Raw genomic sequence first — 26,591 nt, 5'->3', positions numbered from 1 at the left:
GGTTCAAGACAGCACAGCTATGTCAGGGTTAGCATAGATGGGTAGCAGGGGGAAGTGAGGACAAAAGGCAGAGAGAGACCCACTCCATCTGTTCCCAAGAGCAAGGGCTGCTGGACGCTGGTGGCTCACACCTATTAATCCTAGCTACTTAGGTGGCTGAGATCTGAGAATCCTGTTTCAAAGCCAGTCCAGGCAGAAAGTCCGTGAGATTAATTAACCACTGGAAAACTGGAAGGGAAGTGCTCAAAGTGGTAATGTGCTAGCCTTGAACAGAAGAACTCAGGGACAGTGCCCAGGCCCTGATTTCAACCCCATGACTGACCACAAGAGCAAGGGCTACTGAAGCCAAAAGACATATTCAAATTCTGGATCTGTCCTGTCTTAGCCAAAAAATCTTGAGCAATCATTTCATTTCCCATAGACTCAGTTGTCTCTTCAGTAAAATGAGGATAAAAATAGGGGTTGTTGGGAGAATGGGTAGTGATGGTTCATGGTTGTAATCCTATCTATTCAGGAGGCTGAGATCTGAGGATCACGATTTAAAACTAGCCTAGACAAGAAAGTCCAGAAACTATCTCCAATTAACCAGTAAAAGAACAAAAAACAAAATACAAAACAACAAAAACAAGCTGGAGGAGGAGCAGTGGCTCATGAGGTAGAGCACCAAATTTGAGTGGAAAAATCTAAGGGACAGCATTCAGGCCTTGGGTTCAAGGCCCAGTACTGGTACCCCCCAAAAGACACCATCTCTGTGTGTGAAGCCCCCAGAACAGTGCTAGGCCCAGAGGAAGTAAGCAATGAAGAGAGGCTCTCATTATGACTTGCTTTCACTGGGAAAGCCAATGACAGCCATACCACCTGAGAACATTCCTGCATGGCCAAGCCAAACCTTCACCCGGTGGTGTTGCATGTGCAGGGTGGGGTGAGAGGGAGAGGGGGACGGAGAGTCCTGCTCTGGCAAGAAGGGAGGAAGTCATATAACTTTAAATACAACCATTGGAAGACACATGCCAAGAGCACTTTGAAAGCAGAACACCTATTAAAAAATAGCACACCAATTTTCAACAGCTACTTTTCCCGTTCAGCAGGGTGGATATGGGTTTTCTTCTTGGAGGGAAGGTCTTGGGGTGTTAACTTTACTTTGCTTCACTAGCTGAGATGAGAAAGTGCTTTAAAACCTTGCAAAGCCAAGTCAGCTCAATTTCTGGATTGGGAAGTGGGGATGCCATAGAATGCATCCCAAGAAATGTACATATCCTGGGTGCTTTCCAGGTTCCTCCACCAAAAATGCATACCTGGTGTCCATCCCCTAGTTCTGTCATTTCTTGTGACCTAACTCCCCCCCACACCCCGTCCCCACACACACACTCGTGCATGGGTGGATGCATGGACATGCAACAGTAGAGCCATTTCTCCAGATCCAGAGTAGGACCTGGGCAGGGACAAGAAACTAACAAACATTTCTGTCCAGCATGGTCATTTTCTATTCCAAAAAGTCCACACAGTCCACCATTTGCAAACTTCAGTGTAACTTTTTTTTTCTGCCTGATTCTAGCACAAATGAAAAAAAAAAATACGGGGTTCAAGATAGGGGGAAAACCATACCTTCCTTTAGTGACCAGCACAACTTGTAAATTTTAGTGTATTTGGGGATAAGTGCCCTGCTAGCTAGCTCAGGACCTCCCTGTTTCCACGCAAAGCAAGCTAGCTTGCTAGTTGTGCACCTTACCCAAGGTCAACTAATTCCCTGCCACAGGACAGCACAGGAAGACCCTAGGAAACATTCCAGGTGTCTAGGCCTCCAACTCTGGGTAACAACTGCAGAAGTGCTGATTAACAAACATTCAACCTGAAGGGTTTTGAAGAAATTCAAGGGATTCCTGGTTTAGGGAAGAGAATTAAGAAGACAAGTAGTTACTTGAGCCTCCTCTCCCAAGGAAACATTAAGCCAGCAGGTCCTAGCAGTTCTCTCCCCTACACTCTTCCCCTTTTCAGGAAAGGGAGTACTGAGGATGGTAGGTACTGGGGCCTGGGCTGCAGAGGAAGAGAAGTGAGAACCTGTACAGGGGATAGTCTGCCTTAATTCAGAACCTGAAGGCAGGGAGAGGGAGGGAGGGAAGCCTGGGAAGGGGCAGATGGTGACTGGACCAGGTGAAGGACTCACTGAAAGTCAGAGAAACGGGCAAGAAATGTAGGAAGAGAGAAGAGAAAGAGGAGTAAAGACAGGATAAACTTCAGAATGGGAGCCTGAAAGAGGTAGAAAGGGGGGGGGGTAGCCCAAGCAGGACCAGAAATCAAGAAATGAGCTCAAAGGAGTTAGCGAGTGGAGAAGGAAGGAGGGGAGGGGGGAGAGGGGAAGGAGAGAAGGAGAGGGAGAGGGAAAGGGAATGCCAATTCTAAGATCTGGCTCTGGGCAAGGAGTCATGAGGGAAGGGTGCCCGAGCTGTGCCCGCAGGACGGAGGCGGAACGGGTTTGGACTAAGGTGGGTGAGAAAACGAGAACCCAAACCTCTGCCCCACGAGCCGGAGAGCCGGGGCGGGTGGACGGGCGGGAGAGTGGCGGGGCAGGCGCTCGCTCACCGATCCGGGCGGCCGGCACTGTCCTCCGTCCGGGGGCTGCGGGCGGGCGCGGGCGGTGGCGAGGAGGGCAGCGAGCAGCAGCCCCGCCAGGGCGGCGTGCATCCTGCAGGGGCCCGCGGGGCGCGGGGGGACCCTCCCGGGCGGCGTCCCCTCGGTAGGGCGGGGAGCCCCCAGCTGGGCAGCGAGGGTCCTCCGGAGCTCGAGGCTCCAGCTGCGAGATGCTGGGAGCCCTGCTGGGGCGTGGCTGGCTGTCCCTGGCGGACCTGGGGGTCCCTCTGGGGCGGGGCTCCGTCTGTTGGAAGAGGGGGGACCCTCGGGGCGGGGCGCGCAGCCCGGTTGGCAGAGCCCAGGGATTCTGCGAGCGCGCAGGGATCCCGGGGCGCGTGAGGGTGCCGGCTGGGGAGGGGGGCCGCGCTGGGGTTCGGGGGTACGCTGAGTGTCTGCAGGGGAGGCGGTACCGAGATCCCGGAGTGCGTGAGGGTCTTGGGTTAATGCCGGGCGCCCCGGGGCGCACCGGGATCCCAGGGGTGCACGGCGCTCCGGGAGGCGCGCGGTGGGACAAGTGCGGCGGAGGGCGCGGCGGGGCGAGGGGTCGGGTGTGGGGCGCCCGGCTGCCCCCCGAGCCCGGCTCAGAGGGGCGGCGGGCAGCCGCGCGGCCGCAGCCCGGGCTCCGCCATGCTGCTCCGCGGCCGGGAGGGAGGGAGAGAGGAGGGCGGGAGAGCGGCGCGGAGCCGGGCCGGGCGGGGGGCTGGGGCCGCCGGGGCGGGGGGGAGGGGAGGACCCGGAGCGGGGGGCGGGGGGCCGGGGCCGCGCCGCGCGGAGCGGGGCTGCAGGGAGTCCGGGCGAGCTCCGCGCCCGGGCGCGCCGAGGTGGAGTCTGACGGGCATGGCAGGCGCTCGCTCGCTCCTCGCCCCTTTCCCCGCTGGCACTCACACACACACACACACACACACACACACACACACACACACACACACAAGCGCGCACACGCACGCGCGCGCCGAGAAAGGCGCAGCTCGCGGCAGCCACTTCCCAACTTTCCAAACTTCCCAGCGCAACTTTTTCCTTTCCTCTCCTCCCCTGCCCGCGCCTCCTCCTCCCTCCTCCCTCCCCTTTCCCCTCGCCCGCTCCCCGCCGGGTGGCAGTGGCCAAGCGTCGCCGCCAGAGGGCGCCCAGGCCGAGGCTCTGCTCCTCTGGGCCTCCCTGCCGGTGCATGCCAGCTGGGCAGCAGGGACAAATTTGGGGACGTGGATGAAGCTCGCCCTGTGCACCCACAGGTCCTGGCGTCAGTGAACAGCAAGAGGAGCGCTTCTAGACGCGCTGGGAATGCAGCTATCTCAGAAAATCCAGGGAAGCTGGTATTTACAACGTTGCCCAACATTGGCATGTGCTCCGTGGGTGCGCTGCAAACATTCCCTGAATTAAAATAGAACATTTTTCAAAGAACAGAAAATAATCGTTCCCTACATTCCCTGGAACGTTGCCTTTAGTCAGTCCCCCTTCTCCTCCTCCCCTACCCCCATCTGTTCCCCTGAATCCAGGAAGGATCCTCCAGCTTGGCTCTGACAGGGTAAGGATTCAAATTTGTTTCTTAGACTATAGGAATTGGAAAGGTCCTTAAAATCAATTCCCTACGGTTTTCAGGGGGACAAATGAGGCTCAAAGAAGGCCCAGGGGCAAGATGTGATCTTTTAGGACCATTTTTTTTTTTCAGCAAATGGAGAGAATGAGTCATAGCCTGCCTGTTCTGTGAAACAAGAGTTTAACATCAAAGATTAAAGGGTGAAGTAGATGATACTGTTAGGAGCCAACAGTCCAGAGAGGGAGACAGACAAGGACAGATATGCAAAGAAAAAAGACATTAAAATACTGCTGCTGATGCCAGAAGATGGGTGGAAGCAGAGGAAGGGCTCTTTGTGGGGGACTGAGAGAAGTAGGCTTATGAAGTCTTCTAGGTGGAGGAGGAAAAGTGTCCAGGTATGGAAGTATGAGAGTACAGGTGTCTACCAGGGACTGCCAGCCAGCAGGTAGTTATGACAAGAGAAACCAAAGCCTTGTCTTCCAGTAAGGCCAGGGAGTCCAAGGTCATATGAAATCCAGGTGGCTGGAGGGCTCTTGGGTGAAGGGCGAAGCTGGAGGTAGGGAGACAAGTGTAGAGACAGGTAAAGAGTGGATTCAGGGTCTAGGCTGGGGTCTCCTGACTCCAAGTTCGGTGCTCCTTCTTCCTGGTTCTTGCACTCAGGCTTCTGGGCACTAGATTGATCAGCTGGAGAAAGGATGCTAGCTGGTTGTCTGGGGAGGAATTGCAGTTTGCCTGCAGGGGCAGAGAGGCTTCCCAGAGCATTGGTTGCTAGAATACCAGAGACTAGCAGATTAAACCCCACAAGCCATATGAAATGGATCCTTTCAGAGGTTAAAAATGAATGAACATTAGCCATTTCCTATGGCTGAACACACTAGATGTCCAGAGCAAACTCTGCCTTACAGCTTTTTAGTCACACACGTACCTGGTGACAGATGCTAAACAAGCCCCAGAGCCTGGACTGTATGGTACCAGGGCACAATGTAATTCACTGTTTCCCACACACAAGTTCTGAGAACTGGAACTGTGACAACGAAAGTGACAAAAGAGAAGTCCTTGAAACTCTCTTCCTCCCAGCCTCTGAGTTGGGAAAACTCCTGAGCCTCAGGTGGTCTGGATAAGGACAAAGTGAGTTTGTTTAGAAGTGAGGACTTGGGCTGGGTGTTTGGCTTAGGGGTAGAGTGCTTGCCTAGCATGGGTTCGATTCCTCAGTAGCACATACATAGAAAAAGCCAGAAGTGGTGCTGTGGCTCGAGTGGGGTAGAGCTCTAGCTTTGAGAAAGCCCAAGGACAGTGCTCAGGCCCTGAGCTCAAGCCCAGGACTGGCAAAAATAATAATAATAGAAGTGAGGACTTGATTCCACTGAGAAGGAGGGATGAGGTCTTTATTGGAGAATTAGAAGACCCAAGGCAAACAGTGGCCATCAGAGATCTCTATCAAGTTAAAAGTCATATACCAAAAGAGTAAGTACCCCTTGGTGCCTCTCTCTCCAGCCAGCTTTCTGTCCTCCCTGCTGTTCTTCTATGAATCAACGTGTGCAATGAGGTTTTAGGCTCTTCTTTTGGTTCTGTTGATGTAAATGAGATGCAAGAATAAGTAAGTTTTCCAATCCACGAGAATTAAACCATATATCTGCACCAGCACTGATACATCAATGTTTGGAGCAGCATTGTTTACAACAGTCAGAAGGTGGAAATAACCTACGTGACCATCAACCAATGAATGGATAAACCTCAGGTGATGTGACATCATGTCAACCCTAACATTTTACAACTTTTCATGAAATGTGTTAAGATGATAGAATGTTAGTCAATCCCAAAGGCCATGCTATACATGATTCAATATTTGTGTGTGTGTGTGTGTGTGTGTGTGTGTGTGTGTGTGTGTGTGTGTGAGTTGTGGAGCTTGAACTCAGTCTCTGACAGCCTTTTTGTACTCAACACTAGTGCTCTTCCCACTTGAGCCACAGTGCCACTTCTGGTTTTTGAACGTTGTTCCTCAAATCTCAGCTAGGACTACAGGTGTGAGCTACCAGTGCTTGGCTCATGGCTCAAAATGACACAACCATAAGAGGATAGATATCAAATTACTCCATTCACATGAAATATGTGGAACAGGAAAATCTATAGAAGCAGCAAGTGGGTTAATGTTTGCCAAGAATTAGGCAGAATGGGAAGGGTGGGGAGCAGAGGGTAAAGCTAAAGGATTCTTACTACATTTTTTTTGTTTGAATAGTAAATGCTACAATAATGATGATTACACAACTCTGAACAACTAGAATGAAATAGTCCCTTTAGGTGAATTGTATGTGAATTATATTTCCATAATCTGTGATTCAACCTCTCCCCCCACTAAACTATAATTAAAACAAAATAGAGAAATTGCCTATGAAGCATAAAATCCTGAGTTCAAACAGTACCATCAAAAATAAAGTAAACACCAGGTGACAGTGGCTCATGCATGTAATCCTAACTACTCAGGAGGCTGGGATCTGAGGAGCACAGTTCAAAGCCAGCTGGGGCACAAAAGTCCCACAAGACACTTATCTCCATTTAACTTCCGGAAAACCAGAAATGGTGCTGTGGTTCAAGTGGTAGTGCGCTAACCTAGAGCTGAAGAGCTCAGGGGACAGCGCCCAGGCCCATAGTTCAAGCCCCACAACTAACAAAAGGTAAAAATTAAGAATTAGAAAAAGTAAAATAAAATACCCTAAGAGTCTCAATGGGTGCTTCCTGTTTTTCTCCTCCCTGGATAATGGTGAGTCTTGAATTCTAAAGGCTGAACATCTTGGGGAAATCTGAGCCTCATCTTAACCTGACATTAACTAAGGTGCCTCACCTTTGGAAGAAATGAATTCATGGAATAAAAATAACCTGTAAAGGCCTCTGAATCCATTGCTAAAGCTCCAAACTCTATGGTCACAGATAGCCCAGAGTCTTTTGGTAGTATGGGAAAGGGCTCAGGGTTCATGAGCGGGCAATGGACTCAGACTTCTCTGCCTACTCTGCTGTAGGCAATATCCAGCCCACTTTTCTTTTATTGCATTTTAATTAAGTTGTTCAATCAGATTGGTACCAGGAATCTGTAGACTGTAACAGCTAGGGCAGGAGCAGAAGCCTTGTAGCGGAACTAAACCAACAAAGCCTCTTGAGCAGATCCAGGAGCCCTGACTCCATTGAAGGGCATCTCTCGCAGGGAGAGAGATGAGGGATTTTGTAGCAACTCAAAGAAAACTTCATCCTGAGCCTAAAGAGGAGAAGTTGTCCCCTTGTCGAGCCATTGATGGGCTACACTACCATTTTCATAGGATCATGCTCCAACTTCCAGATCCCCCTTTTCCTTCAGGATGTCTTTTCTATCCCAATCCTTGGTTACAAGTTAATCCTGGGTGATTAAAGAATGGGATTATCCTGAAGGTATGGGAGAGAATCAGATAGAGATGGGCAATGCTTATGACAGTCTAGAATAAGGGAAAGCCCTAGATTTGGTGTGGGGGGGGGAGAGCTGAAGATGTTGATGAAGAGGGGCATGGGGAAGTGGTATGTGGTCATAGAAATGCAGGAAGGGACCACAGTTGCTGTATAAAATAACAGTCGTGATAAATCAAGACCCCCAACCTTGGCCAGTTCTGTATGAAAAGAGATCAGCCCTACTGATCTCTTGACCCCAGGGAGCTTGCAATCCATGGGAGAAGATGGAGATGCCAAAGATGTTGGGGAGGGACTTAGGGAAAGAAATTGAAGGTAGAAAGGACTAACCAGAGTCAGCCCTAGGAGAGAGGATGCCAGCAGAGGTCTTTGCCAAGAAGGTGTTGTTGAAGTTGATCTTTAAAAACGAGCAGAAGGCAGGGGTAGCAGTATATATATCATCCCAATATTTTAAGAAGTTGAGATAAGAAGGATCAAGAGTTTGAGGCCAGCTGGGCTTCATAGGGAGATCTTATTTCAACAAACAATGGCAAGAAAGAGTTAGATTTGTAGGAGTAGTTGAATAGGATGATGGAGGAAGGAAGGTCATTTCAGGCAGTGGAAACAGCTTGTTCACGGGAATGACTGTGTTTGGCACATAGAGGACCTGTGAACAGTGATGGACGAGCACTACAGTGCAGAACTATTGGAGATGATCAGGAAGGATTATTCAGGATCTTGGAAAACTATGTAGAAAAGGTCATCTTTCTGCTCTGCATAAATTTGGGGTGCTGGCTGAGGATAGTTCACATGTCAGTTCCAGATGGGAGATGTACTGCACACAGCCAGATGCACAGCCCTGCGCATGGTAACAGTAGTGCTACCTGCAACTCTTCTAACTCATATTAAAACAAAGTGAAGTGAACATGACTACAAAGGACGGAAGAGTGTGGATGTGTCTTTTGAGATGCTGATTTCACTTCTTTGAGGAAGGCACTTAAAAGTGAGACTTTCCAGACTTGCATTTTTGAAGAACCCCCCATACTGTAATGGTTGCATGGGCTTAAATTCCCTCCCACAAAGCAGTACAAGGATTGGTCAAAAGTATAAACTCTAGCCGGGTGTGGTGGCTCACGCCTATAATCCTACAAGTTTCAAAGCCAGCCTGGGCACAGAAGGACTTGAGACTCTTATCTTCAATCAATGTCTAGAAAATGAGAAATGGGGCTTGGCTCAAGGGTAGGGTTATAGCCTTAAGCTGAAGAGCTCAGGGACAGTGCCCAAGCCAACATCAAGCCGCAAGACCCCCCCAAAAAAGTATAAACTTTTACTAGGCGTTGGTGGTTCAGACGTGTAATCCTAGGAGGGAGAGATTCAGAGGAGTGTACTTTGAAATCAACCTGGGGAGAAGTCTGTGAGACTCCATTTCCAAAATAACCAGCAAAAAATAAAAATAAAAGTAAAAAAGTAGCTAGTGACCTGACTTACACTGTGAAATACTAGCTGACAACAAGTGAGAGGCCCTGAGTTCAAACCCTGATACTGGGGAGTACAAAATTTTCAGCTAGAAAATAAGCAAGTTCTGGAAATCTGATGGCGTCGGATGTATAACAGGAGTAGTTATGCATGTATTAATTAACTAACAATCATTATATGGAATTTAATAATACGATTAAATCAACATGTTGTACACTTTGAACATATATAGTCCATGTCAATGAAATGGTTTGATAAAACAAATTTTAAATTCAAATATAAAAAATGGCAAAAATTGCAGAGTCAGGTGATGCTGCAGTATCATGAAACTCTAGGCACAGTGAAAGTTGAAGGAAAGATCAAAACCTTTTCCTGGAGAATGTAGGATTTGAACTAGTCTATGAAGGATAAAAGGGTTGATTACTGTAGAAGAGTCTTGCTTACATTTCAGGTAAGGAGAATGGTGAAAGTGATGAAGCCTGAGGCTAGCAAGGTATAAAGGCTAGAGTTCTGGAGCTGAAGGGGTAGCTTTGAAAAGAGAGGCCTGAAGGGGACTGAGCTGGAGTATGGTGGTGAGATTTGGCAAGGGAAGGAAGAAAAGAAGCTGAAGTTATTGAAAATCAATTCTCTGTCCTGTGTGTGACCCTTTATCTAAGTATCCCGATGACATTGGAAGATAGATGTGTTTGCCTCTCTTTTAAAGATGAGGACATGTCTCTGATGGAAAGAATGACATATTGAAGCCATGCAGTTGATAGTTAGACCTGAGTGTCTAGATCTTTCTACCAAAGTGCTTAACATCTTTGAGACAGGAATAGAAAGGGTATGCACAGGTAGCCGAGGGCAGACTGAATATGACTGCTCACGCCACCACACATACCACTCACCCCTACAGGTACACAGACACTCCCAGACACTTGTACCCTTGTGGGAACTCATGTCCACATAGCACAAAGCCATTCTGGGCTGGATCTCCAAGCTAATTAGGACAGTGTAGTAATCATCATTTTTACCATTTGCCTTCACATTAGCCCAAGCTGTGTAAGACTTCATTCCGCTATTTAAGATTCAACTGAAGTCTGGAAAGTGTGTGTGTTGGGGGGGGGGGGAGAAATGGGAGGCTTGAAACAAAATACCCCATCTAGCTGACCGCTAAATGGCACTTAGACCCCAAGTATACACACAGCTGCTTCATGTAATGGAAGCTGTGGACCATGTTCCTGGATATAAAATAACAAACCACATATAAAGTTTTACGTTGCTGTATAATTAGCACGGATCTCTGAGTGTATGAGGTGGCCAGGCTGAGGGCAGGAAGGCTTGGGCCACAAATACAGTGAGCTGTGGGGAAAGAGTAAGGGCTCAGGCCCAGTAGACAGGGGCTGAATCCCTGTTTCATCCCTTCATGACCTTTGGCTTTGGACTGTTTACTTACATTTGGTTAGCTTCCAATTTTGTTTCTGTTCAAGTGAGTAATGCCGATGTTTTTGCCTTCTTGCTGCCCATCTAGAGAGTAGCAGCCAGGACACAGTGAAACATTTTTAGTGCACAGGACAGCCTCTTCTATAACAAAGAATTACTCTGCCTCAAATGTGCAGTCCTGCTGAGAGTAAGATTAAATTAGACATTAGTAAGTATATGGAAAATAATCACCCTATAATTTGGAAATTAACACATATTTCTAAATAAACCAGTTAACCCGTTGTTGTGGAGGTAAAAAAGGTAGGAAATTGTGAAGCCTTTTGTGCACAGGAGGATTTCACAGTTAGGAACTCTTGATTCTCATAGGAATGTTCAGTTCTGTGTAGGAAGACCATATTGGCCTTGCAAGAATGGTAAAGAGGGGATAAGTTGTAGAGACCACTGGGCATTACTAGTGTTGGCTGAACCACTCAAACTCTACCCAATCCATTTAAACAGTCATTTCTCCAACCCTGTCTGCCCCTTTGAACTTTATTCCAGTGAACCCTATCTTACTAATGTCTCATTGGAACCTAGGTATGTGGCTGAAGCTCTGTCACATCACTCTGACCAGTGGTATATTCAGAGCCTTGGTCCTGGCTCCAGACTGGGCTCTCCTTACAGAATAAATGCCCAAATCCTGCCAGTGTCTTTCATTCTCAGGGGTACTGCGGGGGAGGAGCAGAGCAAGCTCTGCATAACCACCCCCATGGTGCAGAAGGATCTTCGAAGCCCACACAAGGCTCAGCAGCACCACATGGTTTTCAGCTGGATGATGACTTCAAAAAAAGTGTCAGGAAAGGTCGCGTCTGGGCCTTGCGTGGGAATTAATGATAAGAGGAAATTCATGGGTTAGGAGAGTCAGGATAGAAAGAAAGGCTCAAAAAGACTCTCAGCCACACACATAGGTTCAAACCCCAACTCTGTACTAAAAGATGTAAGGCATTTGTGCCAAGTTCCTAAGGTGATACCTGATTGTGATTTGATTTGTTTTTCTCTGATTACTGATGATTTTGAGCATCTTTCCCAATAATTTTTTCTCTTCCTATTGAAAGTACTTTTGCATTCCTATCATCTGCCCACTTTTCTCATGTATGTTCTTGAATTGCTGATTCACAGGTATTATTTGCATTTATAAAAACAAGCATATTAATGATGATAGTAATACCTTAGTTTTAGACACTGTGAATATCTTCTATCTTTTATATATTTTTCTCCATGGTACTTTTTACTGTACATAAATCTTTTTATAATTAAATAAAATGTATCTTTTTATCTACTATATGTGTTCTTTTTTTTTTTTGCCAGTCCTAGGCTTGAACTCAGGGCCTGAGCACTGTCCTTGGACTTTCTCAAGGCTAGAGCTCTACCACTTGAGCCTCAGTACCACTTCCGGCTTTTTTCTATGTATGTGGTAACGAGGAATCAAACCCAGGTCTTCATGCATGCTAGGCAAACACTTTAACCACTAGGCTAAACTTCCAGCCCCTATATGTGTTCTTAATACCATGTGTGATAAATTAACCCATATCCAAATCATAAAGGTATTCTATGCATCTTAACAAATTTCTAATTTTCTGTTCTTCTAGTAACTTTATTAACCCTCCATTAACTATCTTTTCTTTATCATGTCTGTGCTTTTAAACCATGTAATTCTGATAATTTCACATTCGTGTAGGATTTAAGTAAAAAATCAAAGCTTACCCTTCTATACATAAGGAGCTTGATTTCTCCAACAATACACTTAACAATCTGTTGGTATTATATTGATTTGTCACATTATTTCTACTGTATACTAAGTTCTTTTTTATGATGACCTAGAAGGAATAAAAATACAAGCTAAAATGGATTAGTTTAAGTTGGTTTAATGGACTACCACATTAAGGACACTAACAAGGGTAGGCGGGCATTGTGGGTACCAGTAGTGAGAAAACACTCATCCTTTTCTTCTAGCCTGTATCCATCAAGCATAAAATGGATAAGTAGAGAAAGTGGCTATCAAAACCCAAACAAGTGATAGCTGGTATTCTCATCTTTAAAAGAGGAAGTGGATTCGATAGGTATATAGTGCCAAGATTCTAGAAATCTCCAGGAGACCAGAAAACAGCACTGCCCATGCACCTCCTTGGTGGCCTTTCAGATAAATCCATCTTACAAGACATCCTAATAGAAGGAGAATTCATCATTCCTGTGACGTCTTAACATCTGAAAATGTGAGTGCTGCTCATGAAATGAATCTGTTCAGAATACTATCACGTGCCATCGGAGAATGGTTGGGGAAAAACAAATCATGCATGTGTGGTATCCGTGGAAAAGTAGCACTCTTCTGAGGGACTGGACTCTGTCAGGCCCTTTGATTCTCAGTGTGACACTGGCGCTCATGCTGCAGAGAAGCTCTGGCAAGGAAAATGAAGACCCCCCCAGTTTGCTGAAGTATTTGTCATCTGGCCTGGAGAAGTGATCGCTGTCCTTAACTCGGAACAAGTTAAAGGAAACATCCCTTTTTTTCCCCCAGAGCTGCTATGTGCTGGGGTACATCCCCAAACAGTGCTGCCAAGTCCTTCTAGAAGCGGGGGGGCCAGTTAACTTCCTGATTTGGCTTTTTGTAGTGACCCTGATGTTTTCTTGGTCTGTGGTCACCTCAATAGCTTTCCTTGCTGATAGCCAGCCTCCAAACCACAAAACCCTAGCCATGTACCCTGTTTCCCTCTTCTATTTTGCCTCAGTTGAGAGACTCTCACCTTCTTTAAGGAAAGAGAGACAGAGTGAAAAGCAGGAAGATCCAGTTGACTGAAGCATTGACCCTAGCCCTTTATTACCTGAACAGGTAAGTAGTGGGAGCCATACAGCATGGCGCCCTGCTATCTCTTGCAAGGGGGTCCTTTCCTCCTTACTCTTATTCCTCTCCAGTACACATGGTATGACATCTCCTTCAGGCAGAGTGGCATCACTGTGATCCTTGCAGGTCGCAAACAGTGACTTGGGAAGCACATGGACACATCCTACAAGTGGAATCAAGTTGGGAACTATTACCAGCTTTGAGAAAGCCAGTTCAGGTGCCTCTCTTAAACACATTGCCTTATGACTATTAGACTATGCCTATCTTTTCCTAAATAAGAATGCATAGTTTGTATCTATTTTCATTTTCTCTCAAGCTTGAAAAAGGCAATGAAGGGTTAGGAAGAGGTCTGTAGATGTGAGAAACACAACCATGCACTCAACATTCAGACGTTCAACAGGGGGCAATCTTGTACCTATTACTTTAAAAACAATAGCAAAGGACATGTAAACAAATTGGTTCTCTTTGTAGTGACCTTTCTGTCACTCTCACTAGCACCTCAGGTGGCACTGTAGACTCCAGTTTGGTTGTCCCTAGCTCTGAATATGCAATGTTAGTAGTTGATGCATCATTTTTCTTTGTCTGAAATTCTCAGTGGTCCCTTGTTAGAGTTTATTCATGTAGCCATGTCAGAAGTTTCAATTGGTAGGGCCTCGAATACATGTGATCATATGGATACCTTTTCCTAGCTGCAGTTTCCATGGAAGTCTTCATTATTTTGTGCAGCCCAGCCAGTGGCTAGGCAGGACTGTTGCAAGACAAGTTTACTTAGGCAAATGAATAGAGGATTTAGCATCCTCATGGCTGCTAACCAGGATCGGTGCTACAGCTCAATGCACACTGAGTTGTGTTGTATTTGCTGTCTTTCTGTAGGAGACAACTGGTTTTTCATCAGCCATGGCTTCTAGGCTGGGTTTTCACCTTTCTTGATAAAGACAATTAGCTCCTCTTTAGATAGGTTCATCCTGCACATGTGCGCCTTCTTGCACTCTGAGACCCTTATGCACACAGTGCAAAGACTTTTCAGGGAGCAGAATGTCTCTGAAACAAGCTGGTCTCAGCCCAAGAGGGCTCCGTCAAGGTAACTCTTGTATTATGAAGCTTGCACACTAGGGAACTTCAGTAGACAAAGATGGTGAGTCAGGCAAGAAACATGCATTGTAAACATGCTGTTACTGTGTAAAGAGATAAGAATTTCTTGTTCTATGCTTCCTAATCATAGAATTTAAATATTTACTTATTTTGTATTTAAAGACCACCTACATTAACATATGATTCTAGAAACATAATTTCTCCATCCCCAGATTAACTAAGTGAGCAGTCCTAGGCCAGAGGGGTTCTTAGAATGATAGTCGATCACAGAGCATTACAGAGTCGGTCTCCTCACTGTCCAAACTCCAGAGTTTGGGATTATGTACTTTTATTCACATGATTTTCCTCCCTTTTATTGCCTCCTTAATTGTAAAGCAATTACAGACCTAATGCTTCATTCTTGAGTTGGTAAAATAGCTTGAAATTGGGCTATTTCCATTATCCGAAAGAACCTAATTTCCCACTAAAATTTCTCTCCCCCCAAAGTTATTTTGTAATCTATCTCAGTGATTAGAATGTAAAATTAAAGGCTATCAGTACTTCTCAGAGGAAATGAAGTTTTTACTGGATTTCACTCAGGTGAAGCATTTGGTCAGAAATTCCTAAGGCTCTGTTGGAGTGCATGGAGGATAAGGAGTGTATATGTGTGTATGTGTATGTGTATGTATATATATATATATATAGTGTTAGGGCAGCTTGGTCTATTGATCTTTGCTACCGGGCCATTTGGGAACTGCTTTTATAGGGTTAAAGTGAAGGTGTAGGTTTAATTATTTTTTTCCTGGAGCTGAGTGTCTGGAACTTTCTGCTCAGCTTTTCCTGATTTGTTGAAAAGATATGTAGCTAAAGCATAGGAATGAAGATGTAAAGGACTCAACTTCCACACATCTAGGTCTCTCCTAGCAGACAATCACAATAGTGCAAAAGCTATATACATATGGTCATATAGGATGAGACTAAACAAAATGAACTCTAGGCCATGGAAACAAGAGGTTTATCTTTGGGGCCAGGAACTTGGCCTAGTGGTTAAAGTGCTTGCCTAGCAAGCACGAAGACCCGGGTTCGATTCCTTGGTACCACATATATAGAAAAAGCTGGAAATGGTGCTGAGGCTCAAGTGGTAGAGTTCTAGCCTTGAGAAAGTCCAAGGATAGTGCTCAGGCCCTGAGCTCAAGCCCAGGACTGGCAAAAAATTAAAAAATAAAAAATAAAAATAATTAAAAAAAAGAGGTTTATCTTTGTGATTGTTGTTCTTAATGTACTATGTGAAGTTGTTTCTTTTCTCTTTTTTCCCCTTATGGCTAATCTCATGTGGTTGCTGTACCTGACTTTGTTACATGGTGTATTATATATGTTTATTTGAAATAGGGAAGGGAAGGGGGAAAAACGAGATGATTGGGAGGAGTTGGGGATAAGGAAATGGGGACAAAACCAAGAGAATGAGTATCAATGTGCAAGAAGTAATGCACCTGATGAATGTAACTGTAACCCCAACAATAAAATTAAATTAAATTAAAAATACTGAACTTCCAGCACAGGAAACCTGTTTCATACCTCAACTCTCAACTGAGATTCAAGCACGTTAGCATTCGTGAAAGAACAAAAGGCCTCGTCTTTTCTGGCTATTTCCATTCATGACACCAAGACGGTGGTTTTTCGGTCCTGGGGCTTATATTTAGAGCCTGGTCACTGTCCCTGAGCCTCTTTGTGCTCAAAGCTTGTGCTCTACCTCTTGAACCACAGTGCCTCTTCTGGCTTTTTGTGGAAGCCACCTATTGAAGATAAGAGTCTCATAGACTTTTCTGCTTGGGATAACTTCAAACCTCAATCCTCAGATCTCAGTCTCTTGAATAGCTAGGATTACAGGTGTGAGCCACCAGTGTCCAGCTTGTGTTTATATTCTTTAGCAATAAGAGGTGTGGAAACTTGGTTTTATCATTGTTGATAAAGCGGATGATGAAGCGGAATTGAGGATAATGTAGTTGAATGTGCATCATCATGGTCTTAAAATGAATCTTGATTCATTGTCCTTTTTTCCCCTTTTAATTTGTTTATGGTGTGAGTTGATTTGATCTTTTCATTTCAGCAAGAGTTTTGTTTCACTGGGCAAAGTTATGAGCAGGAAACTGGTAAACATTTCACTGTTGGTCTATTTGTCTCTTATAAACACTGTCCCAGGCCCAGAATTTGCCTGGTGATAAAGGGCTTGCCTAGCATGCATGAAGACATGGGTTTGATTCCTTGGTACCACATACATAGAAAAGCCAGAAGTGGTACAGTGATTCAAGTGGTAGAGCTCTAGCCTTAAGAAAACCCAAGGACAGTGCTCAGGCCCCGAGTTCAAGCCCTAAGACTGGCAAAACAAAACAAAACAAGCAACAACAACAACAACAAAAAAAACCCACTTTCCCTTGTACTGTGATTAGAAAGCTAGCAACTGTGATTAGAGACATCATTGTATTCTGAAATACACTAACTTGCTGTAAAAGTAAATAAATAAATATTTTTTGAATTAGGAAATGGCCTGAGCCTGGCTTCAATTTGCTAGGAAGGAGGGAATAACTTGTTCTTTGTTCTTTCTAACATTTCTAATACAATGAGGAGAAACCACCTCTGGGAGAAAGATAGAATAAATATGGTAGAGAGAGAATTTGCAGAAATAAACAGAAAATATTCCAGTGCTATCCACATACTAGTGAAAGGGGAATATCTCTATGCCTCTGTTCTGTGACAATTCACATCCAGGTGTCCTTATCTCAGTACTGTCCTGGTTTTCTGTCATGCATCAATGAGAAGGGTGACTTCTCATCCTCTTCTTCATTTTATTTTGTTAAGGTTTGAAGTTTTTGGGTTAACTACATTTGTATTCTTCCGGGTATATTTTAGAGAAAGTATATTGAATTCTCCAAAAACAACTGAAATTTTAATTGACCTTATATTAAAGTCAATTTATATTAAAATTGGAGAAGGGACATGATAGTTTTTTTTAATTTTTAGTTTCTTCTCTTTTTCTTTCTTTTTTTTATTGTTAGGATAATGTATAGAGGGGTTACAGTTACTTTCTTCAGGTAGTAGGTGCATTACATTGATATCCCCCCTCATATTTTTGTCCCCATTTCCCTCTCCCCACCTTTCCCAATCATCTTGTTTCCCCCTTTCCCTTTCCATATACCAGGTAACAAAGCCAGATACAGTAACAATATGAGATTAACTATAAGGGAGAAAAAAGAGAAGAGAAATAACATAGTACATTAAGAACAACAACCACACAAGATAAAGCTCCTGTTTCCATATTTTAGAGATCCTTTCATTTAGCCTCATCCTATATGACCTTAGGGACATAGATTTTTTTTAAGGTAGGCTCTCCATCATTCGAAGCATGCCCCAAGTTGGGAACCTGTTTTGACTACTAAGACCATTTTTGAACAGGAATATCTTTCTACTTATTCCTTTACATTCTAGGAACTTCCTTTACATTCTAGGAACTTCGTGCCACATTTTTTTTTCCTGTGTAGAGGTCAGTTGGTATTTTGGTTAACTTTTTATCACTGTAACAAATAGTAGGAGAAGCTATTTAAAAGGAGGGAAGATTTATCTGGGTCTTCCAGTTTCAGAAGTGTGAATGCATAGCCAACTGATTTTATTTCTGTGGTACTGAAGGGATGGATGGATGGATGGAGCAGCATGCCACGACAGTAAGATGAGATGGCAGCCAGGAAGAAGAGAGACTAGATGGGCCCAGGGTCAATATGTCCCCTTCAAAGGCATGTCCCTAGTGAACTGTTTCCTCCTACTAGAACCTATCTTCTAATTGACCATTCAGTATGAACTCATCAATGTCTTAGCCCATCAATGAAATAAGCACCCTCATGATTCAATCACTTCTCAATGATTGACTTCATCAGTGAGGGAATCACACATTCATCACGTGAGCATTTGGGGGAGGGGGGTTCTTTCATATAAACCCCTATGTGTTCTCTAAGTTAATGCCTAGATATTTTTATGTTGTTATGAATGGTGAAAATATTTTCTTGCACATCTTATGTTACCACATAACCTCAGATGGAGAACATGACTTGGTCCCCGGTCTCACAGAACGAATCCTGTATGGCTATGACACAGCTTGAGCTGATGATGAGAATAACGTCACTTAGAAAGTCTAAAAGAAAGGAAAATATATATGAATAGAACATGAGAGACTGAGCCACTTCAACTCAAGTAAAAGAAGGAAAGAGGTCTTTTCAGGGGAAATCTCCTGCTGAATTACAGGGCAGAAAGATTGTTTGTTTATTGTTTTCCCAAAATTGAGGGTTGGACTCAGGGCTAAGACAAATTGCTCTACCACTTAAGCCATGTGTTCTATCTGACAAGAAGGCTCCTATGAATTCACTTTGGAATTAATGACTTGTATAATCCATCTTTCAGATTCTTTTGATATCATCTTTCTTCTGGGAAGAAACACCTGACCTTCTACAATTTTGAAAATACCCAAACATTTAATAGTTTTAGCAATAGATTGGAGTAAGCCACCTAAATCCTCATAGTTGCCTCAGTTTATCCATATATAAAGTAGGTGCAATGATGAAGATTCTGGGAAAGTTGGAAATGTCTACAGAATAGACTATCACAGTGCTATTCTTTACAATAACTTGAAGGGTTAAATTAAGTTTGTCATCCATTTCTGACCTTTGTTTCCCCCTACATTTAGTGACTTATTTTTTTCTTTTGTAAGCTAGTGTTCATTCCATTCTTGAGTATCTCTTCCTCTGTCCCAGTTTCTCTGGGTTCCCCACACCCAGCAGTTGAGAGAGCAGAAAGATACCATCTGCTAATTAATAAACAGACATGATTCCTTTGTAAGTTGATTGGATCAGGGTGTCTCTCTACAATGTTCTTGTTCTGAATGTTTGTACATTCTGCCACATACTCACTTATCTAAGGTCACACCCCGGAGGCTCTGTGGCTAGGATGAATCCCATCTGAGCTGACCATTCTTTCTGGAACCCATGGAGTGTAATGTATGTGAGCTTAGCCAAAGTGGACACCTGCCATCTCCTCAGAACAAGACTGCATCTTTGAAGAGCCTACATGAGGCCCTTGACTGGTGAGGTCTCATGGTCATGGATGAAACTTTCATTGACCCCTCTCTGTGTGTTTTCAGCACTAGGTTAAAGGGGATGTATAATGGAATAAAAAAATAAATCAAGAGAGTAGGTTCCAGCTCCTCGGAAGAAAAGAAGAAAGCAGGAGATGATGGCGGGTTTGAAATAAAAACGTCAAGAACTTCATGAGCAGTTCTGTTGAGTGCAATGCCCATTTGTTTATCTTGTCTCCATTTGGGACCAAGCAACCCACAGCTTTTCAAAAGATGAATTAATACTCTGCATGAAAGGTTCCAAAAACCTCTCAAGTCCTTCTGAGCTTGTTGACTTCCGTTGGCTTCTCTCTCACTCTGAGGCATGTTTATTTCTCTGGGAGTTGCAAGCTCTCGTGTTCACAGGGTTTGGCGAGGACCTGGTCTGTCCTCCTTCAAGTGCAGATGAAGGGCTGCAGATTTATCTGGGCCCTGTGACCATCTCCCTTGCATTTTTTATTCCCCAGCTGGGTGTCCCAGAAACATTAATAAATAGGGGGAGGATTGTTTGCTTCTTTCTCTTTCTTTAAAAAAAAAAAGAGAGAGAGATGTTGAAGAAACAGAATGAAGAAAAAAAGCCAAGAAAAGTCAATTGTCCCAGTGCCCAAAAGTTTATAGAAGCTAAAAAAAAGTTCAAAAACAATAAACAAAAAACAACATTCTTGTGAGAAAGACACTCAGGAGATTGTATGGCAGTTCCATTTTCCAGAAGGTTCACTCTGCTTCCTGTCCCCGACAAAGCTGAGAGTACCTGTCCAAAGCCTTGCAGGATGTAAATGAGAGGACTGAGATGAAAAATCCCTGAGTTCTTTCTCCTTGCCTGAGCTACCACCCTATACAGTGGAGGAGACTTATGGCAGAGTAATATGAGCATTGAGAGCCGCTAAGGGCTGATTATGTATCTGGCAGAGATTTGTTTATCGACTAGAGCCTTTGCTCTTCTCTTCTGGGCCTGCACATGACTTCCTGGAGTTTACAGGTCTTGCTTTCTTATTTGAGTCTCTTCTCCTGAAAGCACTTTCATAAGTGCTGCCATCAACACAGCAGCTAACCCGGGTGTCTGAGGTGTCTGTGGGTGTGTCCGGCCTCTCCAGGAAAGCTCTAAGGTGACTCCCACCACTAAAAGTAGGGGATTGGTGTAAGGAAATCGGTGTCATAGATGGAATGTGGACTTCAGGGTTGAGTAGATCTAAATGTTAAACCCAAATCTGCCCAGCCTCAATCCTACCAATTTAGACAATGAACGGCTTTCAAGTTTCCAAACTTTATCTTCATAGTAACCCACATAAAGAAGAAGTATTTAGAAAACTAAGTGTTAGAGAGATGGCACAGCCACCCTCCTGTAATGCCAATCATATGAAAGGAACAAGTAATGGCTGGTTTGCTCTCATCCTATGTCAGGGCCTGTGTGTTAATCTAGACACAGACTCCTCATGCCATCTGAGAGAGAGAAATGCCATACATGTCCCATTTTATGGATGAGAAAACTGGAAGTGGTTCTCCTATGTTTCTTCTGGGATAGGTAAGGGAATCCTTCCTATGCATAGGTGAGAAGTTGGCGCAGAGAGACAGATCATGACTGTGCAAGGGTCACACAGAAGGAGTTGGCGGGGTAGCCGGGTCTGATTCTAATTCTCCTGGCTCGGGACTTTCTCATTGCCTAAACTTGCTGGACCCAGCCAAGCCCAGGGAGGGCAGCTGTCCCTGGGGTGGTGCTCTCCTGGACCAGCCTTGCCCCTTCCTCTGCCAGGCAGCCTTGTTGCCCAACTCATGGGCAAGAGCCAAGCCTGGCAGCCTTTGGTGGGCTTCCAAACGGAGCTGCTCTTTCCTGGGCTGAGTTTAGCACGCAGCATGGCTTCATCATCCAAATATGTCCTGCCAGACAGGCCTCAGCTGCTGGCCGGCGGGGCACTTGGCTGCCCGAGAGAGCTTGGTGCTAATTGGACCCAGCCAACATAAATCATGGTTCTCGTTAAGAGGAAGTCCAGCCGTTCTCTGGCAGGAGAGGGGTGAGAGGTGGGGAAAGGGAAGAGCCTCCCATGGAAAACGTCCAGTGACCTTAGACAAGTGTTCAGACCATTCTGGCCCTTAGTGTTCAGACCATTCTCTCTCTCTCTCTCTCTGTGTGTGTGTGTGTGTGTGTGTGTGTGTGTGTGTGTGTGTGTGTGTGTGTGTGTTGTAGTTGTTCATTTTCCTCTCTGTGAGGCAATGAGCTAATTGTCCATTGACTTGAGGAGGTAAGAAAACATTCCCCCCATGAATGAGGGCACTTGAAGGCCAGAGCCTTTGTAGCACAAGATGTGGGTTCCCCTGAGACAGCAAGGCCATCAAGGAGGAGAGTTTGTGCCAGTGTCTGGGTCACTTATGGACAGACAGGTAATGAGGGAGGCTCCATGTCCTCAGACCAGATTTGAGCTAGAAGCTATGGTCAGATAAACAGAAAACACTGAGTTAATTTGAAGACAAATGATAGTAACCTCAAAATCTCTGGCTTTGCTGAGCATGTAGGTACCGAACTAACCAACCATGCCCTTCTTAATAAATTCACTTCACTTTTAGAAAGCTCCAGGTTTGTGCCAAATACTTTGCTGGATCTAATGTGCCTGATTCAATTACTTGGTGTTTTATTCAGTCATAGTCTACTGAGAAGGACAAGAATCTGAAAACTCAGTGATGAGATAGTGGGAGAAACCCTGTTCTAAAGAAATGTACAAGACTCTCTGGGCTCAGAGGAAGAAGCTGGGGACCCTGGGAAGGGTGAGGTGAAGATGCAGCCAAGCCTCCCAAAGTGCTTTGCAGACTAAGGTGAGAGCACTGGAGAGGACAATTAGAGAAGAGAACAGGAGCAAAGTAGAACCGAAATCCCAAGTGGAGGCTACATCAGAGAACAGCTGTGTTCCAGGAGCTTCAGGAAAGATGCCCAAATAACATGAGGGGCTGGTAGAGCAAAGGCTGGAATGAGGCTGAAATTTGGTCCATTTAAATTATTTCCTGTCTGAGAGGCGCCCTAGTTTGTTTGGGTGACTTTTTATAGTTTCTTCCCCTGTTGGTGTATCAAAATCATGTGGAGAGCCTTTGGAAAGCTTACATTGTCTGAGATCCCTGGTTAACTGGGCCAGTGGGGGGGGGGGAGGCAGAGGGAGTGGAATCTGTACTTTAAAAAAGCACCCCTGGTAGTTCTGAGGGAGGCAGTTAGCTAACAGCTTAGTATGTTGTTGTTTATATGTGGTAGGACACTGATAAATGCAATGGAGAGAGGCAGAAAATGCTGGGAGCTGGGTGGGCAGTAGGATGATACAATATAAAACAGTGTCAACAGGAAAGGGCGTGAAGGAGTAAAGGCAGGAGGCAGGGGAAGGTGCCTGCATGTGTAAGAAATAGCAGATGTGAATTTCCTGGGACAGGGACAAGAAAGAACTATGAGACTGACATTATTGAAACACAGGAGATGATGTCAAGGAAATGGCCAGGGTAGTTTCATTGCAAGGGGCTGATATTTGGCTTTTGTACCCTACTGATTTAGTTCAAGTCTCCCAGCAGCTTGTGAGGACGTAGGCCTAGAGAAGGGATACTTTAGGGGTGAGTCCCTCTGGCAGAAAGCTCTGCTCTGGGCTGTGTGACTGGGTGATGTAGGAAAGCCTGGAAAGAGAAGCTAGGCTCTACAGCCCCAGAGCTGATGTCAGCAGGCACAGTAGGAAGGATTTGCCCGAGGAAACAGGACACAGCGAGATGACGCCAGCATAGGTATCCGTGGGTGGGGGAGAGAGCCTGAGCAGGGGGTCAGAATGTTTCTGGGTTTCAGGCCAGGTTTCAGATTGTGACATTTGAGAGCAGTGAGGGGCACACAACTTTACCTCCCTGAGTCTCCTCTGGTTTCACTTCTCCCCCTCATTTCCAAGGGGTTAACAACTCACTCTCTGAATATTGGCTGTGGAAATGGATGAAGTAATGCATGGTCACATGTCTACCAGGCCGGGGCTTGGCATGGGGTACAGTCCCCAGGAGGTAAGTTTCACACCACTTTGGACATGGTTTGGTCTGTATCCTTTCCATCTTCAATGGTACTTTCTTTTGTAGTAGTCCTAAGGACAAGATGTCCTTTAGTCATCACTGCAACAATTCAAGAATTTCCACACACTTCTCACCTTGCTTGGGGTCTCAACTCATCCCAAAGTGGGGTATTATTGCTATGTCCCTCTTTCATGGGAAGGGGGCTTACAGAGGGGTAGCATGGTTGTGAGAGCTTCCTTATTCACATTTTCCTCTTCACCATATTGACCTTCACAGTCAGGCCGAGGACACACAGGCCTCTGAGGAACCTTGCCTTGGGAGCAGAGCTGTGAGCTGCAACCGTAAGCTGGAGCAGCTGCCCCATCCAGCCATGTAGAGGTGACGTAGGCAAGAGTGGTTACCTGGTCCTGACTTGCCAGTGTTGTCATCACAGCCCCAAGCTCTGCCTCAGTTTTGTTTGTTATGCATAGCGTAGAATAGCCATGCAGGAGACCTTCTGCCTTCTATTTGATTGGAATTTCAGGGGACGGGGCTGAGCTGAGTGGAGATAGGGTTTCTCATTAGGGTACATATTTTCTTTGCCAAGACTAACACATTCCTGAGCGATTTCGTTATAGGCAATGTCTTTGCTTTCATGATGATTTGTTCTTTTGATAAGCCCCTCTGTGGGTCTCTTTGACATTGTTCCTTCACTGACATTAGGGAAAAGGTAGTGTCTTCCCCTCCAGTTGCTCACCAGCCCTAAGAAGCAGCCTAGGATTACCAGCTTTGCTGAGGAACTGGAAGAAAGACCAAAAGCCCTGGTGGATACAGGGATGAGCTCTAACTCAAGAAATGTTCCCATGTCTCAGGCAGAATAGCATTCTGCTTCTTCATTAAATCAGTACTTAATTTTCCATGCTGCCCTCTGTGGGCTCTGGGGAGGCAGAGAGAATTTCTACTGTCTTATTTTCTCTATTCCTTTTTCTATTCTTCTTCTCCTCTCCTGTCCTCTCCTCTCCTGTCCTCTCCTGTCCTCTCCTCTCCTGTCCTCTCCTCTCCTGTCCTCTCCTCTCCTCTTTTCTCTTCCTTCCCTTCCCCTCCACTTCCCTGCCCTTTCCTTTCCTTTCTGCCTTAGACTTTCAGAACTGCTAATGGTGAGGGAGGACAGGCTCACATTCAACTCTGAAATAGATCATTCCAAAGAGAATGGTAGAGATCCGGGTGTTAAGGTCACTTGCAGTGAAAGGAAAGCTAGAATCAGGGCTGTGGGACAGATTCTAGGAGAAGAGGGCATTTGACTTAATACTTCAAGAAAGGAAAACCTTTGAGTATGAGAAGCTATAAAGACAGGTTCCCAGAAGACCATACCGACCACATGTTGGATGTCCTGAGCTAGTTATGTAAACTGCATGAGTTTTATTAGAACCGATATGCCACCTATTAGCTGGCTTTTGTATGTATTTTCTGTGATATTAGTTTTGCTAAACATGATAGGTATTCAATCAGACTTTAAGATTTTTTTTTTTTTGCCAGTCCTAGGCTTGAGCTCAGGGTCTGAGCACTGTCCTTGGACTTTCTCAAGGCTAGAGCTCTACCCCTTGAGCCTCAGCACCACTTCTGGCTTTTTTCTATGTATGTGGTACCAAGGAATCGAACCCGGGTCTTCATGCATGCTAGGCAAGCACTTTAACCACTAGGCCAAACTCCCGGCCCCAGACTTTAAGATTTGATTGCTTTGAGCAAGCTTTTCAGAGCAAGGAGTTGTTTAGCTAAGATTAAGCTAATTTTAGATCATATGTCCTGAGTTCTGGTTTTGAAATATCAGCTCCATGTTTGTATCCACATAGCTGGGCTGTAGTTTAACCTCTCTACCCAACCATGCTAGGCCCTTAGGAAAGGGTCTCTCTGCAGTCACCTCCCATTATATGGAAGAGGAAGTGAGTAGAAAGGAGGAGAGGCCCTGGGCCCAAATGCTAGAGTTGGCATTTTCATCTTGAAACGATGAAAGGAGAATCAAAGATGGAGGGGTTGGGGGGGGCCTTACTACAGTGGCTCAGAATGGAGACTATTAAATCATTTATAGATAGGTTTGGTCTATTGTTCAGATAGGTGTCACCTAATTAACTTACCCATGCTGTGTATGCTTGTAGATTATTGACAGTATAGTATGAAATCACAGAAAAGTGGGCAGCCCTGTGCCTGGCACTTAGTAAGTACTAGAGAAAAGGTGGCTGGTAAATTTATAGGAAATAGTCAGACCTTTGGGACAAGAACCTTCACAGCCCTTAAGAAATGTTATCACCAAGACTGTCACTGAGCTTGCCCTCACCATTTACTGCCCATACCACCTGAGCACACGTAATCAGAGGCAAGAAGCGGAAATGGTCCAAATCATAGTGACAGTGGGAATAAAGAAGGGACTCAGGACTGCCATTGTGGGAATCTGAATTTATCTCCTGTCCCATGACACCCAAAGGCCAGCAGTAACTCCTTATAGTCCCTTCAGAAAAGACTTAGAGTTCTGTTTCCAGCCCACGGCATCTGCTTCTTTAAAATCCCCCCTTCTCATCTTCATTTTGCTGGATCTATCCATTATCTCTGAATGGAAATTGGAGCTTAATTTTTTCTCTCTTGAAGCCATTAACACTCTGGGCCCTTGATAGGAAACGTGGCCTAGCTTTAATTAGTCACAGCAAGCCCCTTGCATGAGCTTCTAGTACAGCCCAGGGACTTCAAAGATAAAGCCTCTCTATTCTCGCTAATCACCGCTATTAATGAGCCAATTAAGGCGCCTCTAGGCCAAGGCAGGCAACTCGCTTAGTACCTTGAGTAGTAGCATAGTCCACTGCTGGGAAGCTCCTCCTCCCACAGAGATGACAGATCCTTGAGGGCAGAGGGCCTGGATGTGGAGATGCAGCCTGGCTGGCCTCAAGCTGTGCAGCTGATGACTGTGAGTCCAAGGAGGGAGCATGTCTAATCCAAGGATGCTAACTATTACTAAGAAGCAACTATTACACCAGAAATAC

General features: G+C 45.2%; 1 protein-coding gene, 1 long non-coding RNA gene and 1 pseudogene across 2 annotated transcripts in view; 2 read left to right on the top strand and 1 right to left on the bottom strand.

Annotated features, from left to right (window-relative positions):
* The window catches only part of Trabd2b (TraB domain containing 2B), a 200,207-nt gene extending 197,292 nt beyond the window's left edge, over positions 1-2,915 (bottom strand). The window contains exon 1 of the mRNA XM_090334889.1: positions 2,581-2,915. Coding sequence (XP_090191015.1) covers positions 2,581-2,682 — 102 coding nt within the window. The 5' untranslated portion in view covers positions 2,683-2,915. The remainder of the gene's footprint in view (positions 1-2,580) is intronic.
* The window catches only part of LOC150061860 (uncharacterized), a 53,830-nt gene continuing 29,629 nt past the window's right edge, over positions 2,391-26,591 (top strand). Inside the window, exon 1 of the long non-coding RNA XR_016535963.1 lies at positions 2,391-2,483. This is a non-coding gene — a long non-coding RNA (uncharacterized LOC150061860). The remainder of the gene's footprint in view (positions 2,484-26,591) is intronic.
* On the top strand, positions 2,799-13,301 carry LOC150061861 (protein YIPF6 pseudogene; annotated as a pseudogene).

The sequence above is a fragment of the Megascapheus bottae genome, chromosome 6, assembly GCF_031878675.1.
Source record: "Megascapheus bottae isolate mThoBot1 chromosome 6, mThoBot2.hap1, whole genome shotgun sequence".
In the NCBI taxonomy this organism is placed as follows: domain Eukaryota; kingdom Metazoa; phylum Chordata; class Mammalia; order Rodentia; family Geomyidae; genus Megascapheus; species Megascapheus bottae.
The sequence above is the reverse complement of the archived record's forward strand: the minus strand, read 5'-3'. Positions and strand labels throughout refer to the sequence as shown.